The following is a 15,645-nucleotide window of genomic DNA, read 5'->3' on the forward strand; positions in this document are numbered from 1 at the left end:
CAGCACCAAAGCACTCTACACCTGCCACCCGCCTCGTCAGGGCAGCGACACGCCGGGCACGCAGCAGCCAGGGGCTGGGCTCCTCAGAGCATCCTCCTGGTGACCAAAAGCCAATCAAAGCAGCTCAGAAGCTGCTTTCATAGAATCGTGGAATCACAGAATGGTTTGGGTTGGAAGGGACCTTAAAGCCCCACGTTCCAATGGACGCTCAGCGAGTCAAGTTTGGAGGCCAGCAGCAAATTTGTCCCCAAAAGGAGCGGTGTGAACACATGCCTTCAGAAAACAGGGAAGAGGTTGTTCCCCGTCACCCTGCCATGCTCAGCACCATCAATATTCCTGCTGCATCCGCCAACGCTGCGGACATGCGGGAATTCACTGCTGGGCAAACACGGAGCGAGGCGTTTCCTCGCAGCTGCCCTGGCACACACGCTCCTTCCCTGCCCTCAGAGTCACCCCGGCGGCCGCTCACTCATTCCACGCTGACTCTGACTCAGATCCAGGGAATGACACCCACTAGGAAAAAGGAAACAACCTTCCTCTGCCGGGAAGGTGCAGTGTTTGGGGAAGAAGGAAACTGAATTCACAGCTACTCCCATTCAGGGAAGCAGGTGGAAGCACTAATTTTAGAGGGGCAGGTGATTTTTAGCTGGTCCTGGCTCCTTTGTGCGATGTGCCCTGTGCATTTTCCATTTGGAAGGGAAGCTTGGAAGCGTTTCAGGCTCAGCTGCTCTCGGGGCCGCCCCGGCGAGGATAACCTGGAGATCCGTGCCAACTCCATTAGCCAAGGACCTCGGGCAGGAAACCTCTTATCCCTGAAACCCCAAATCCCCGTCATTTCAAGTTTTTCCCCGATCAGCCCTTCTCCCAGCGGAGCCGCCTGCGTCCCCACGATGCTGCGTCCCTGGCGTTCCGCTGCCGCTCGGCCGAGGCTCGGGGCTGCCTTTCCCCCTGCAGCAGCACCAGCCCAGGGGCTGCATTTCGCTCGGGAGCTGCGTGAACCCGGGCAGGAGAGGGGACAGGGACTGAGCCGGAGCTGGGCCTGAGGGCTGGGGCTGCGGCAGGGTCTGGGGCTGGAGCTGGGGCCTGGGCCTGGAGCTCGATCTGCAGCCGGGGCTGGGGCTGAGGCCTGGGGCTGCAGCAGGGTCTGGGGCTGGAGTCTGGGGCTGGAGCTCGATCTGCAGCCGGGGCTGGGGCTGAGGCTGGGGCTGCAGCAGGGTCTGGGGCTGGAGTCTGGGGCTGGAGCTCGATCTGCAGCCAGGGCTGGGCCTGGGGCTACAGCAGGAGCCGGGGCTGAGGCTGGGGCTGCAGCAGGAGCCGGGGCTGGAGTCTGGGGCCTGGGGCTCGATCTGCAGCCGGGGCTGCGGCAGGAGCCGGGGCTGGGCCTGGGGCTGCAGCAGGAGCCGGGGCTGGGGTTGGGGCTGGAAGCCGGGGCTGGAATTGAAGTCTGGTGCTGGAGTTGGGGCTCGCTCTGCGCTCGGAGCCGAGGTCCGGAGCTCCAGCAGCCGCTGGCCCCCAATCCTCCCTCTGCGCGGGGCGGTGCCGGCCCGGGGAGGGCGGGGGCGGCCCTTGCAGCCGGGGAGGAGCCGGGGGGAGCCGGGGGGAGCCGGGAGGAGCCGGTCCGGGCCATGGCGGCGGGGCAGAACCTGGCCGTGGTGGTGCACGGCGCCGGGGAGCTGCGGCTGGTACGGCCGGGCCGGGGACGGGGGCCGCCGGGGCAGCAGCCGCAGCGGGGCCCTCAGCGAGAGGGGCTGGGGCTGTGCAGCCCGGAGAGGAGAAGGGAGACCCTAGAGCAGCTTCCAGTGGGGAAAGGGGCTGCAGGAAAGCTGGGGAGGGGCTCTGGGTCAGGGATTGCAGGGACAGGACGAGGGGAACGGTTTTGAGCTGCAAGAGGAGAGATAGACATGAGATGTTGGGGAGAAATGTTTTGCTGTGAGGGTGGGGAGGCCCTGGCCCAGGCTGCCCAGAGCAGGGGTGGCTGCCCCATCCCTGGAGGGGTTCAAGGCCAGGTTGGATGGGGCTTGGAGCCCCTGATCCCGTGGGAGGTGTCCCTGCACCAAGGACACTGAGGGGCTGGAGCGTGTCCGGAGAAGGGAACGGAGCTGGGAAGGGTCTGGAGAACAGGGATGTGTGAGCGGCTGAGGGCCTGGGGCTGTTTAGCCTGGAGAAGAGGAGGTGAGGGGAGACCTCATGGCTCTGTGCGGCTCCTGGAAAGGAGGGTGGAGCGAGGTGGGTGCTGGGCTCTGCTCCCAGGGAACAAGGGATGGGGTGAGAGGGAACGGCCTCAAGTTGTGCCAGGGAAAGGCGAGTTTGGGTACCAAGAAACATTCCTTCCCTGGCAGCGGTGAAGCCCTGGCCGAGGCTGCCCAGGGCAGGGCTGGGGTCCCCGTCCCTGAGGGTTTCACGAAGCGTGTGGCTCTTGGGGACGGGGGTCAGTCCGCACGGGGGTCTGGGCTGGCGGTTGGACTGGGGTTGCTGACAGGGCTTTTCCAACCTCAGTGATCCCACGACAGGTCCTGCCACACGCAGGCTTTGGGTACCTGTGGCGGTTGGCTGGGAGACGACTGTCAGGGAAGCCGCTGTATTTGCCATTCGTGCAGAGCTGAAGTGACTCCAGGTGCTGCTCGTGGGGGCGGTTCCTGCGTGGCTCCCAGGTACCTTGGGCAGCTGTGGTTTCACTGGGAGCACGTGCTGCCTGGCTTCCACTGGCGTGCGGAGGCATCGCCACTGTGGGTGAGAACTGAGGTGGACCCCCTAGGTCAAGAATGTGTTTCCAGAATCCCGTGGTTTAGAGAGATGGGCGAGACTTTTGTGGGTGGATGCTGGCTTCATCCCATCTACATTGCTGGTCTCTAGACTCACTCACACCCAGACGTGTGAGTTTTCCTTGGGATATTGGCGCTGCTGGAGACATGGGACGTGGTGGGCAGTGCTTGCTCTGTGGGGTGGGATCCTCCCACTCTGAGGTGTCTTGGGAACACTGTCAGTGGTGCTCATTGACTGCCCCACCAATCAAAGGAGTCCAGGCACTGAACTCTGAACTTGTTATCCGCGCTATTGATTTATGCGGTTAGATGACAGAGTCTTCCCCAGAATCCCCACACCCTTCTGAATTCCTGTAAATGTGAGAGAGTCACTGTGACTCCAACAGCTGACCCACGTTTCACAAGAAACTTGGCTTTATTGTTGTTGTCTCTCCTCCAGATCGTAGCAGTTGCCACAGGCTCACATTTGCTTCCACCTGAGGATGGGTTGAGTTCTATGCACGTACCACATCCTCTCTTCTCCTTTCACAGAAAACCTTTGCTGTGTTTCCTTCTCACCCTCAGTCGTAGCAGCTGCTATCTCTGAACTTGCAGTGAGCCACAAACACGCATCCTGAAGCGCTTTGGGCTCTTCCAGTTTGGCCACTGCCTGTTTGCAGGAGGATTCACACTCACCGAGATGTGTGGGTTTTGGCACAGCTGTTTTCAACAAAAGCAGTGTATGTTTCCCTGGGCTGAGGAACACCACACGCACATTTTCAGGAGGTGGCTTGCATTCTGTCTCACCAGGAGTTGTTCCACTCAGTCCCATTGAGACAGCATCGGCTTCTGATGTGTTGCCAGATCGCAGGCTTCATGGGTATTTTCTGTGTTAGAGGTCACATTGAGACCGGCAGCTTTTATAAAATGCCCTGGGCTGTATCCTCAGGGGGACGAACCACGCAAAAAAGACAAATACAGTTCTGAGCCTTGGAAATCCCAGTTGGTTGAGTTGAACTTTGATTTGCGCTCCAGCATGGGCCGTCCTGCCTGAGGTGCTTTAGCAGGGAGTGCTTTGAGAATGCGGTGCCAGAATGTCTCTAGTGATGCTTAGGTTGGGGAAGTTGAGGAATCCCGCTGGAACTGAGGATGTGTTTAATTGGCTAAAGCACAGAGCAGGAGGGGATCCCGTGTTCCTCGTTGTGTAGCAGCTTTTAATTGGTGCAGCAAGTACGTGGGGGACTGCTCTAAAGCTCTGGCTCATCTCAAACCCAGAGATCAATTCTCATGCTGAATTGATTCCAAAGATGCTCTTGTGTGGAGGAAGAACTGTGCATGGGCCTGCTAAGGTGTATGGACCGAATTTTTGAGGAGTAACTGTGTGAACAGGATCTCTGCTCAAAAGTGTCCCTATCTGGTCAGGGAAGTGGAAAGCACTGTGAAATAATTTGGAGAGAGGATTTAAAAGCTGGCTGTGTCCTCACTCGTAATGGATGTGTGCGTTACTGCAACCCAGATGAAGCGAGCATAGGGAGGAGCCATGAGCTGCATCCCTGGAGGTGTTCCAGGCCAGGCTGGATGGGGCTTGGAGCCCCTGATCCAGTGGGAGGTGTCCCTGCCCCTGGCAGAGGGTTGGACTGGATGGGCTTGGAGGTCAAACTGTTCCATGATTCTGTGACTGCACGTTTATATCCCTCCTCGTTGCACCACGGTGGCTTATTGAGCAGGCAGAACCAAACCCCTGACCTGCGTACAGATTTACCTGGACTGACTTTCCTTGAGGTGTTCCCATGGTTGTGCACAGGCCACTGAACACTTTATTTTCTTTTTGTTCATAGGAAAACCGTCCGATCCCAGAACCGGGTCCCGATGGTAGGTGGAGAGATGGCTGCTTCTGTCTGCTTGCTTTACCAACCTCTCTCTTTTCTCATTCTCTTTTGTCGCTCCTTTATATTATAAAGAGGTATTATAGATATTTCTGAGAAAGTGTAAGACCTGGAGTCCTCAGCACAGGGAGGACATGGAGCTGTTGGAGCGAGGCCGGAGGAGGCCATGGAGATGATGTGAGGGCTAGAGAACCTCCTGTATGAAGACAGGATAAGAGAGATGGGGCTGTTCAGCCTGGAGAAGAGAAGGGAGACCTTAGAGCAGCTTCCAGTACTGAAAGGGGCTCCAGGAAAGCTGGGGAGCGGCTCTTGATCAGGGACCATGATATAGGATGAGGGGAATGGTTTTGAGCTGCAAGAAGGGAGATTGAGATGAAATCTTAGGCAGAAATATTTTGCTGTGAGGGTGGGGAGGCCCTGGCCCGGGTTGCCCAGAGCAGTGGTGGTGGAAGTGCTAGAACAGCTCTCCACAAGGACAACTCTCCACGGGACAAATCCAGCCCTAACCCTAATGGCTTCCCGTGGAGAGCTGTCCCCGTGGAGAGCTGTCCCCGTGGAGAGCTGTCCCTGCAGAGGGTTTGCTGTGGTCCCTTCCCGTTCAGCGCTGGCTTTGCATTTTGCTGTGGGGCACAGGGGCAGCCCACATGTCGCTCTCACCATGCCTGAGAAGGTCAATTTGCCTACAAGGAACCTCTCTTCCTCCTCTGGCAGAGGTCCTGCTGCGGATGCACTCTGTTGGGATCTGCGGGTCTGACGTTCACTACTGGCAGCACGGGCGGATCGGGGATTTTGTGGTGAAGGATCCCATGGTGTTGGGGCACGAAGCTTCTGGCACCGTGGTCAAAGTGGGATCGGGAGTGACTCACCTGAAACCAGGTAATTATGATCAATCGTCCCTTTTTATTTATCTTCCGGTTAACGAGTTCTTGAGAATGTGTTGATGACGAGATGCATGCCTGCGTTAGACAGTTCTATGGGATATTTTGAGCTGTGAACTGCACGGGTGCCACTGGACTGCTATGAATCACCTGGCTTGGCTGATGCAGTTTATAGTGTTTCTTAGGAAGGCTTTGGGGGTTTGATCAGAGAGTGCAGGGATAGGATGAGTAGAACAGTTCTGAGCTGCACGAGGGGAGATTGAGATGAAATCTTAGGGAGAAATGTTTTGTTGTGAGGGTGGGGAGGCCCTGGCCCAGGTTGGCCAGAGCAGTGGTGGCTGCTCCATCCCTGGAGGGGTTCAAGGCCAGGTTGGATGGGGCTGGGAGCCCCTGATCCCGTGGGAGGTGCCCCTGCCCATGGCAGGAGGCAGATGTGGATGGGCTGTGAGGTCCCTTCCAACCCAAACCATTCTGTGATCCTGGGATATCTCGAGCTATCTTACTTTATTTTAGTGCAGAGCATGGTGTGTGCTGGTACAAGGTGTCTTGAAGAATCTAAAGCTTCAGAAGTTTATGTTGGCTTTTGCCAACAACCTGCTGTTAATGTTTCTTGGCTGTGAATGTTCCTGAAGGAGCGAGTGACCTCCTGCAGCGGAGTGAGGTTGCTGGAGCCACCGCACACCCCATGGTGTGACCGCTGCCATTCGCTGTGCTCATGAATGCCCTGGGAAATGTGCCGAGCAGTGAAGTTTGCGAAGTTTGCTGATGAGAGCAAAGGGTGGAGGGGATGCAGGAGAGCCAGCAAGAGTCACAGAAACCTGAAGGGTACCCGGGCAGTGAAATGCAGCTGAAATTCAATGCAGGTAAACAGAACGTGGTTTCCACAGCAGAAGAAACAAGCCCAGTGTCATATCTGAACTGATGGGGTGTCCATCACTGCTGAAGAGTGAGACCTCTGGCTCTGACGTGGGGCAGCAGAGCATTGGCTTGGCAGTGCAGAGCAGCGTTAGGACAGGGACGGAGCTCAGAGCAGCACAAGGAGATGATGAGATGTATAGCAGTGTCTCTGTGATGAGTCACTGAGCTGGGAACTCGAGCTAGGAGCTGGAGAGACAACTCGGAGTTGTGGTGGAGTGCTGAAGGCTCACTGAGAGCCGCAAGAGGGCACGTGAAGGTTGCCTGGTTCCTCCAGGACAAGAGCAAAGGACAGTGAGAGGTTTGTGTGTGACTGAGCTCCCACCTGCACTGGGTCCGTGCCTCTAGAACACCTTCTCCTTCCAAGGAACCATGAAGATCCTGGTGCTGAGGCTGCCGTGCAGGAAGTGTTAGGAACTTGCCTGGTGCATGTGGTGTGGCCTTTCTCAGTTAGCAGATGTCCCTCATGCCTTTCTTGGGCCATGCTATCTGCTGTAGTTGTTTGGTACTCCTCGTACCTACGTGCCCACCCTCTTCCCGAGTAACGCACTCTGCTTTCACCCTGGCAGGCGATCGAGTGGCCATTGAGCCTGGTGTCCCAAGGGAAATGGATGAGTTCTGCAAAACTGGCCGCTATAACCTCTCCCCGACCATCTTCTTCTGTGCGACGCCTCCGGATGATGGGAACTTGTGCCGCTACTACAAGCACAGTGCCAGCTACTGCTACAAGTGAGTGAACACGCTTGAGTGCAGGGATAGACTTACTCCATGGGGATTACAGCTACACCGCTTGGCCCTTTGCGGTGTCACAGGGAGCGCTCTTTGCTTGAGCACAACAGGTTTTATCACTTTCTGATCCAGAAATAACAGCTGTGAGGCTTGGAGGGCAGCCACTTCACAAAGGCTTTGTCAGGCAGGTGTAGTTCATCCCCTCTGGTGCCAGGCATAACCAAACATTTGTGCATGTTTCCTGGGATGTCATCATTGGTTTAGCCTTTAATTATTTTCCCTTTCCAATTTGCACGCCACTCTTGGTTGCTTTTCTGCTGCCTTTTTATATCTTAGAACCGTGCCTGAAAGTCTCTATCTGATCCCTGGAGCTGAGCTGGCTTTGCTGCTGCTTCTTGGGAAGCACTGCTCTGCTGGCACCTCGCTCTGTCCTTTGGAACAGTTGTCCTGCTTGGAACAGAGCAGGAATGCAAAGCAGGGACCCTGCTTGGCTGCTTTTTGGCGTGGGGCCGAGTGCTGCCGCGGTCACAGTGCAGAGAGTATGTTCTTAATTGGCAGGACGGACACGTTTGCACAAGGAGTTAAAATGAGTGTGTTTTGTCTTTAAGTGTTGTGGCTTTCCTCATCACCCTTGTTGGTGACTGTTGCTTTGGTCTGGTTCTTGCAGGCTTCCAGATAATGTCACCTTTGAAGAAGGAGCTCTTATTGAGCCCCTTTCAGTGGGAATCCATGCCTGCAAACGGGCAGGAGTCACTCTGGGAAGCAAAGTCTTTGTGTCTGGCTCTGGTATGGTGACCACGTTTGGGTTCTCTGCCTGCTGCAGTGTGGGGCGGGATGGACGGGGTGTGTGGGTGGTGTTGGGGGACAGATGGGGTGTGTGGGTGCTGTGGGGGGATGGATGGGGCGTGTGGGTGCTGTTGGGGGACCTTGCAGCCATCCCTGCCCGTGCTGCACCGCAGCGCTGTGTGTTGAGCCGCCCCAAGGCAAAGCAGTGTCTGGGTGTGTGGAGCCATCTGGCTCGAAGGAGCAGAGGAGCAGGGGGTGTTTTCTGTGCAGAGTCTGTTCGGTGGCAGTAGCTGCTCTTGCAGCAGCTGGTCTCGCCACCCTGGAGTTGTGGTGGTGCTGTGATCCCAGAGTGCCCACCTGGAAATGCAGCCAGAGCCTCTCTTAGCCTAGGAACGTGCTGAGCTCTGGGTGTGCTCTGAGCCTGCGGCCGGTGTGGTCGGGCAGCTGGACATGTTCTCTTTCTCCCTGTTGTACCCAGGACCAATTGGCCTTGTGAACGTGCTTGTGGCTAAGATGATGGGTGCAGCAGCCGTGGTGATTACAGGTAAGGCCTTTTCACCCTTCCTAATGGGCCACAACACAACGCTGTGGCTGGTTCCACCCCTCCGGGGTAACTGCTGGGGAAGGCACCCCAGGCACGTGGAAAGGCTGCTCAGGAACTGAGCTGCAGTGTGCCTGTCTGGAGGGAATCCCGATAAATCCCCAGGGCAAGGCTTTGATCTTTGCACTAACTGGGATCTCTAAGAGGGTGTGGGTTGCAACTGGTGCTCGGTTAGCAGGCCAGGTAATGACTTCTGCTTCCTAGCATGACCAGGTGGTGTGGGTGGCGTAGCCACAGTGCGGCAAGGAGGATAAACCACGGGCTGAGGTCAGAGGGTCCTTTTCCAGACCTTGAGCAGGTGTTTTGGGAAGAGGCAACGCGTCTGCATGACGAAGCTCCGAGTCACAGAAGCTCTGCTGTCTCCTGGTGACTCTGAGCACTGACTGTTTTCTTTATTTTGTTCTGTTTTGAGCTCTTCTGACCTCAACTTTGTGTTTTGCCTTTGGCTAAAGCCTGGTGGATCAGGTTTCATCTTCCCTGTGATGCTTCCAGACCTTGATTGTGTCTGCTTCTGTCTTCACCGAGGCACGCAGACCCAGCAATACAGGATATCGGTACACTCCATTTGGAGCTGTTCTGGATATTCTGTATATTCTTCTGTGAGCAGGCTTGTTTCCTTCCTCCTGCAGTGCTCGGATACAGCCTGGACACGTGGTTTTATCTGTGTCCAGTCACATTATTGGTCTCTTTTGTTCACCTTTGCAGCTTCACTCCTGAATGTTGCAGAGCACCATTCAATCCCTGCTTCTCTTTGCCCTGCTAACCCACCCCAGTGGCCTCTCCTTTTCTGCAAAGGTCAGGCTCTTCTCCATGTAGCTTGCCCTGAAGAACTGAGGGCTGGAGCAACCTCAGGAGGTTCCCTGGTTGAACTTTCCACGTGGGCTTTGGACAGAGCCTGGAAGTGGTGTTTCTTCTGAGTGGTGGTGGCTGGGAGGAGTGGTTACAGATGAAAGTAGACAACGAGCAGAGGTTGCTAGAGCATTTTTGTGCCAACATGGACCTTTGGAAGGTGGTTACTCCACTTCCCACACTTCAGGGCAGGTCTATTTTTGACCTTTCCTACTATGTTTCTATCTTCAGGTTGAGAGACCAAATTCAGGTCCCACCCTCTTGCCTTGACAGAAGCCTCCTTCAGGAGCAGCTCATGACACAATCCAAGGCAGATCATTGCCTTCTCTTCCCTAGATCCTCCTGCTGCCGTGCCCAGGGCATTTCTCGCTCTGCTGGTCCCACCCTGCAGGTGTGAGCTTGCTGGTTGTGACCAGTCCAGGCCTCGTGTTTTGTGAAGCGTTGTCATTCGAGGATGACGGTTGTTGTAGCAGGAAGAGCAGCTTGAGTCACGTGTGAGGAACGTTTCTGCCGAGCTGAGCTGGTGCAGGGGCTGGGGGTGACCCAGTGCCAGGGTGGGGAAGGGTGAGGTGAGCTGGCAGGGGCTGGTGGGGCTGAGGCAGCCGGTTCAGCCGCCCCAGTCCTGCCTGGGTGCATTCTTCCCTCTAACATCACAAGCTGCTCTTGCCTCTTGCTCCCGAGGACCTTCAGCAGCCAGGTCTGTGTATCGCGTACCACAGGGCTCCAGGTGGCCATAGGAAGTTCTTGGTACCTGGTTTGTAGGGTTATCAAGCTCAGCTACGTGGGATTAACCCCTTCTTACCTTCACACCTTAGCCAAGGTAATGATCGTGACTTGTAGACACCTCCCCCCTTAGAGGTGTTTGGCCAAGATGCTCAGAGACACCTGTAGAGGTTCTGTCCCTACTCAGATACTTGTACGTGACAGGAGCAGAGGAGCGGGTTTACTTTGGCTTGTTGCCACCGCTGGGGATTTTGCTGCCCCTCTCCAGGAACTGCTCTTTGCTTCTCTTTAGGAGCCAACACCTGCTAGGTGCCGGTCACAAAGATCGGCTTGTATTCAGCTGCAGGATTCTTTGAATTCATTGCCTGAAGGTTTTTGTGATGTGTTTGTCTGGGAAGAGCTTTGTCTGCGCAGCACTTGGGGCTTTAAATGTTTGTGTTTGTTTTGACAAGCCACACACAAATATAGAAATACCTAGAAGAGATTTTCCTGACCTGAGGAGAGCTCACCTCCTACAGCTGCGGTCGGTGGCTTTGGCACGCCTGGAGCCAATGACTCCCTTGCCAAGGGTCAGGCCCTTTCTCTGGGGCTCCCGGAGAATGGCTGGTGTTGGAGCTGGAGACCAGCGCTCAACTCCGCTCTTGTGTGTGCCAAAGCTTGCCTTTCTTTTCAATACGGCCTGAGAAAAGTGTTGGTGCTTCTGATAAGCTCTGTTCTTTTCCCGAGTGCTGTATTCCTGGCAGAGCAGTGTTCTCCCTTTTGGGATGTGTGTGAGAGGTATTGAAGGGGCTGCGGTTGGGTGCAGAACATTTGCTCATTCCATGGCTCCTCATGGGATCTTCCCTAAGGTCTGCTGGATGCCCTCCTGTACGAGGCCAGCCTGAGAGAGTTGAGGTTGTTCAGCCTGGACAAGTCTCCGAGGAGACTTTAGAGCAGCTTCCTGTATGGAAAGGGGCTCCAGGAAAGCTGGGGAGGATCTTTTTACAAGGGACTGAAGTGAAGGGACAAGGAGGAATGGCTTTAAATTGGAAGGGAGAAGATTTAGATGAGACACTAGGAAGAATTTCTTCACAATGAGGGTGGGGAGGCCCTGGCCCATATTGCCCAGAGCAGTGGGGGCTGCCCCATCCCTGGAAGTGTCCAAGGCCAGGTTGGATGGGTCTTGGAGCTACTGATCCAGTGGGAGGTGTCCCTGCTTGTGGCAGGGACTGGATGGGCTGTGAGGTCTGTTCCAACCCAAACCATTCCATGATTCTTATGGCAACCTTCTCCTCTCCTTCTGCCTTGTTCTGAAAAGCTGCTTTTCTCCTTAGAGGGTTGTAAAAGAGCAGCCCTGTTCCCCAGCAGGAGAAGCAATGGTTGGGGTATTTGCATGGTGGTGCTGCACTGTCTGGCCTTACTCTGTCATGAAAGGTGCCCTTTGTAACTTCTACTTCAGGAAACTGTTCCCAGTGTGCTATTGAAATCTGGCTGCTGGTGCCTCCAGAAAACCTGGAAGCCCAAAGTCAGGGCAGATGAAAGATTGGACTGAGTTCAGCCCCTTTGTGAAAGATCAACACAGGAACTGTGAGAGCTTTGAGAGGATTTGCCTGCAAAGTTAGCTCATAAACCGTGATAAAAAGCTTAAATGTAGTTTGATGGCTTCCGTGGGAGCAGAGATACAGGAACAGGCTGCTCTTAGCCTGGCGGCTGTGACTTTAATTAGCGCTGGTGGCTGGGAAGTGAAGCCCAATTTCTGACTAGAGGCAAATGCAGCCCCTTAATTGTATAATTGACCAGTTTGCCAAGAGCGGTGTGGGGTTCAACTGCAGCAAGGTGTAAAATCCAAATAACTTGGTCTTCCTCTAGACTCAAAAGTGTCTGGAGCTCAAGACCTTCTCATTTCATAACCTGTAGAACCGTCAGCTTCAGTAGGTGCTTAGCCAGGGGTACAAGATGTCACAGCCCTGTCAGCATCGCTTCTGCGTCCAGTCTGCCTCCCTAACATGAGCCCAGAAACCACCCGTGTCCTGGGCTGCACCCAGAGCTGTGGGACCAGCAGGGAGGGAGGGGATTCTGCCCCTCTGCTCCGCTCTGGGAGACCCACCTGGAGCCTGCGTCCAGCTCTGGAGTCCTCAGCACAGGGAGGACCTGGAGCTGTGGGAGCGAGGCCAGAGGAGGCTACGGAGATGATGTGAGGGCTGGAGAACCTCCTGTACGAGGACAGGCTGGGAGAGATGGGGCTGTGCAGCCTGGGGAAGAGAAGGGAGACCTTAGAGCAGCTTCCAGTATGGAAAGGGGCTGCAGGAAAGCTGGGGAGGGGGTTTTGATCAGAGAGTGCAGGGGTAGGATGAGGGGAATGCTTTTGAGCTGCAAGAGAGGAGACTGAGATGAGAAATGTTTTGCTGTGAGGGTGGGGAGGCCCTGGCCCGGGCTGCCCAGAGCAGGGGTGGCTGCCCCATCCCTGGAGGGGTTCAAGGCCAGGTTGGATGGGGCTTGGAGCCCCTGATCCCGTGGGAGGTGTCCCTGCCCATGGCAGGGGTGGGACTGGATGGGCTTGGAGGTCCCTTTCAGCCCAAAACTTTCCGTGATTCAATCCTGACACAAGTGACAGCTTGTCACTGGAGGTGGTGGCTCTGGTGAGACGTCAGATGTGGGTAGATAGCGGATTGCAGGCTTGGGTTCTTGCTCCCCTTCTGCTTGATATAATGCTCCAGTTCTTGCCTTGTTTTGTGTTTCCCCAGATTTATCATCCTCTCGCCTGCAAAAAGCCAAAGAGGTGGGGGCAGATTTCACCATCCAGGTGAAGAATGAGACCCCGCAGGAGGTGGCCTCCAAGGTGGAAAGCCTGCTTGGCTGCAAGCCCGAGATAACTGTGGAGTGTACGGGAGTGCAGGCCTGCATCCAGGCTGGCATTTACGTGAGTACCACCTGTCCCGGGGTGGAGCAGTGGTGGCATCGGCTCTCCTCTTCCTGGGACACAGCAGTTCTTCTGCTTCCACAGCTTTTAACTTCAATGGGCTCGAGGTAGGGGAGAGAAGGTGCTTGGTAGACGACAAACTGAGAGAGGCAATTAAAGAGTTAAGGTCTTTACAGAGGGTGTGGAGGTAATTGTCTCAGGTGCTTCATCACTTCCCAAGGCAGCAGGGTCAGCTGGTGGAGTTCCACCAAGTTGAAGTTACATCCGACTAAGGAGAATAATCAAGAAAATGAATTCCAGCAGGTGAAGAAAGCAGTTAAGGACGAGATGTTTTGCCTGGTGGGAGGGTGTAGAGGAGGTAGTGCAGAGCTTTGCAGTGAAAGGACAGGATACAAATGGACAAGCTGCAAGAGGAGGATTTTCAGTGGAGCATCAGGCTCTTGGTTTTAAATCTCTCCCTTTGAAGTTCCCAAAGTAAGTGTCAGTCATTTTTTCAGAATGAGATTTAGATACTAAAATCCTTCAAGGATATTGGAAAGATTGCTTTTTGAGCCTTTTTTTATTGCATGTTTCACATTTTCAGGCTCCTAACAACATTGTGCCTTCTCTGCTCTGCCCTGGGCCGTCTGTTACTGCCATAAAGGGTGGCTTTGGGTTTTTGCAGGCTCCAGTGACTGGTTTATGCAAAATATAACGTATTTATGGGTTTGTTCTCCAGGCCACTCGTTCTGGTGGGACCTTGGTGCTGGTGGGGCTGGGTCCTGAGATGGTGACCGTGCCCATAGTCAATGCGGCTGTGCGGGAGGTGGATATCCGTGGCATATTCCGCTACTGCAACACGTGAGTCTAGTGCGGCGTGGGCTGAGTTGTCTCCAAGTCTATCATAGAATTTCTTAAGGAGGTGTTCAAGGCCAGGCTGGATGGGGCTTGGAGCAACCGGATCCAGTGGGAGGTGTCCCTGCCCATGGCAGGGGGTGGGACTGGATGGGAGGTCCCTTCCAACCTAAATGTTCGGGAGGCTGGCCTTGCCGTGGAGGGGGAGGTAGCTGCTCTCATCTGCTCAAGAGAAGCTCTCTGAGCAGGAGATTCTATGACTTGCTCTACATTTCCCTTGCAGGTGGCCCGTGGCAATTGCTCTGCTTGCATCCAAGCGGATCAACGTCAAGCCCTTGGTCACGCACCGCTTCCCACTGGAAAAGGCTCTTGATGCGTTCGAGACCACTAAGAGGGGCGAGGGAGTGAAGGTCATGCTGAAGTGTGACCCCAGCGACCACAACCCCTGAGATGCCGCCGTGCCCGGCCCTGTCCCCGTTACCCTGCCTGCCTGAGATGCGAAGTGTGAGGCTGCAGGAGGCGGGTGTGTGGCTGTCGCACGTTTCACCGTCACCTTGTGCAGGTGCTGCTTTGAAATAGAGCTAGAAAATCAACTTATAATGAGGATGAATGACACTGTGGGACACACCACTAGAGGATTAGCGGTAACTACAAAGGGAGAACCAATAGTTTGAATCAAAATGCTGCTGTTTGGGTAGAGACGAGGGTTTGTGTGGTTGGCTCTGCTCTGGCAGATCCCACGTGTGGAAGGGGAGGCGAGGTTGGAGCTGCTGGCACTCCACTGTCCCCAGCGCTGCCCTGGGGCAGCTCTTCCCGCATGGCCAACCCTGGGCACCGGACAGCCCTGCATGAATACTCTGCTGCGTCCTCCCTCCAGCAGCTCCCCGAGGGCAGGAGCAAGGCCAAGGGGGCTCTGGGCTGTGCAGGGACCCTGCCTGGTGCTCTTGAGCACGTGGAATACCCTGTCCTTGCGTGGCTGCCAAGGAGGGGCTGCAGTCAGGGGGGCACAGCTTGGACTTAGCACAGAGGAGAGTGCGGGGAAGAAGTGAGGGGCCAACATCACTCATGGGTTTTACCACTGCCTATGCTTTTTGGGGCTGTTAGGCCTTCCTGCTGAGTTTGTGAGCCATGAACAAGGTACTAGCGAGGCAGCAAGCTGCAGATAACAAAATCTTGTCTTCGATTATGGTTTAATTGTAGTACTGGGAGATCAGTCCATTCCCTGGGTCTGTACTGGATTTTCCTCAATAAATGCTGCCTACCTGCTGTGTCTGGGTCCCTTAAAGCCTTGGGTGGGGGTTTGAGGGGGTATTTGATATTGGTTTTTGCAGCCCCTGGGCTGTCATCTTAGAATCACAGAATCTTGGAATGGTTGGGGTTGGAAAGGACCTCACAGCCCCTCCAGCTGCACCCCTGCCACGGGCAGGGACACCTCCAACTGGCCTCTCCCCCGTCACAGCAAAACGTTTCTCCTTAAGATCTCATCTCAATCTCCGCTCTTGCAGCTGAAAACTATTCCCCTTGTCCTCTCCCTGTCCTTCCTAACCAAGCGCCCCTCCCCAGCTTTCCTGGAGCCCCTTTCAGCACTGGAAGCTGCTCTAAGATCTGCCTGCAGCCTTGCCTTCTCTTCTCCAGACTGAGACGCAACTACAGGAGGTGACAAAATGATTTAAAGCCTCACTCAGCTTTATTTAAACCCAATCTCAGCCCATGAGAGCAGCAGCCCAGCGACACAGAGCCCGGCACTGGTTAAACAGGCACAGTGAGCCCTCATCAAAGCGATGCTGCTGGGAGAAGCCAAGGC

The 15,645-nt window shown here is 55.3% G+C and overlaps 1 protein-coding gene across 1 annotated transcript; it reads left to right on the forward strand.

Moving 5' to 3' along the window:
• The first annotated feature begins 1,625 nt into the window (after positions 1-1,625).
• Positions 1,626-15,107, forward strand: SORD (sorbitol dehydrogenase). Its single transcript, XM_069867208.1, has 9 exons — positions 1,626-1,682; positions 4,580-4,613; positions 5,339-5,503; positions 6,990-7,149; positions 7,817-7,935; positions 8,414-8,479; positions 12,832-13,007; positions 13,726-13,847; positions 14,125-15,107. The coding sequence occupies exons 1-9, from the start codon at positions 1,626-1,628 to the stop codon at positions 14,288-14,290; spliced, it is 1,065 nt and encodes a 354-aa protein (XP_069723309.1). The 3' UTR covers positions 14,291-15,107.
• Positions 15,108-15,645: the final 538 nt, after the last annotated feature.

The sequence above is a fragment of the Phaenicophaeus curvirostris genome, chromosome 12, assembly GCF_032191515.1.
Source record: "Phaenicophaeus curvirostris isolate KB17595 chromosome 12, BPBGC_Pcur_1.0, whole genome shotgun sequence".
In the NCBI taxonomy this organism is placed as follows: Eukaryota; Metazoa; Chordata; class Aves; order Cuculiformes; family Cuculidae; genus Phaenicophaeus; species Phaenicophaeus curvirostris.

Excerpts from the sequence above, each read along its gene's own strand:
- SORD (XM_069867208.1), top strand. The coding sequence starts at position 1,626 with ATGGCGGCGGGGCAGAACCTGGCCGTGGTGGTGCACGGCGCCGGGGAG. Across the intron at positions 1,683-4,579 it reads GCGCCGGGGAGCTGCGGCTG|GAAAACCGTCCGATCCCAGA; the intron begins GTACGGCCGGGC and ends TTTTGTTCATAG. Across the intron at positions 13,008-13,725 it reads GCATCCAGGCTGGCATTTAC|GCCACTCGTTCTGGTGGGAC; the intron begins GTGAGTACCACC and ends TTTGTTCTCCAG.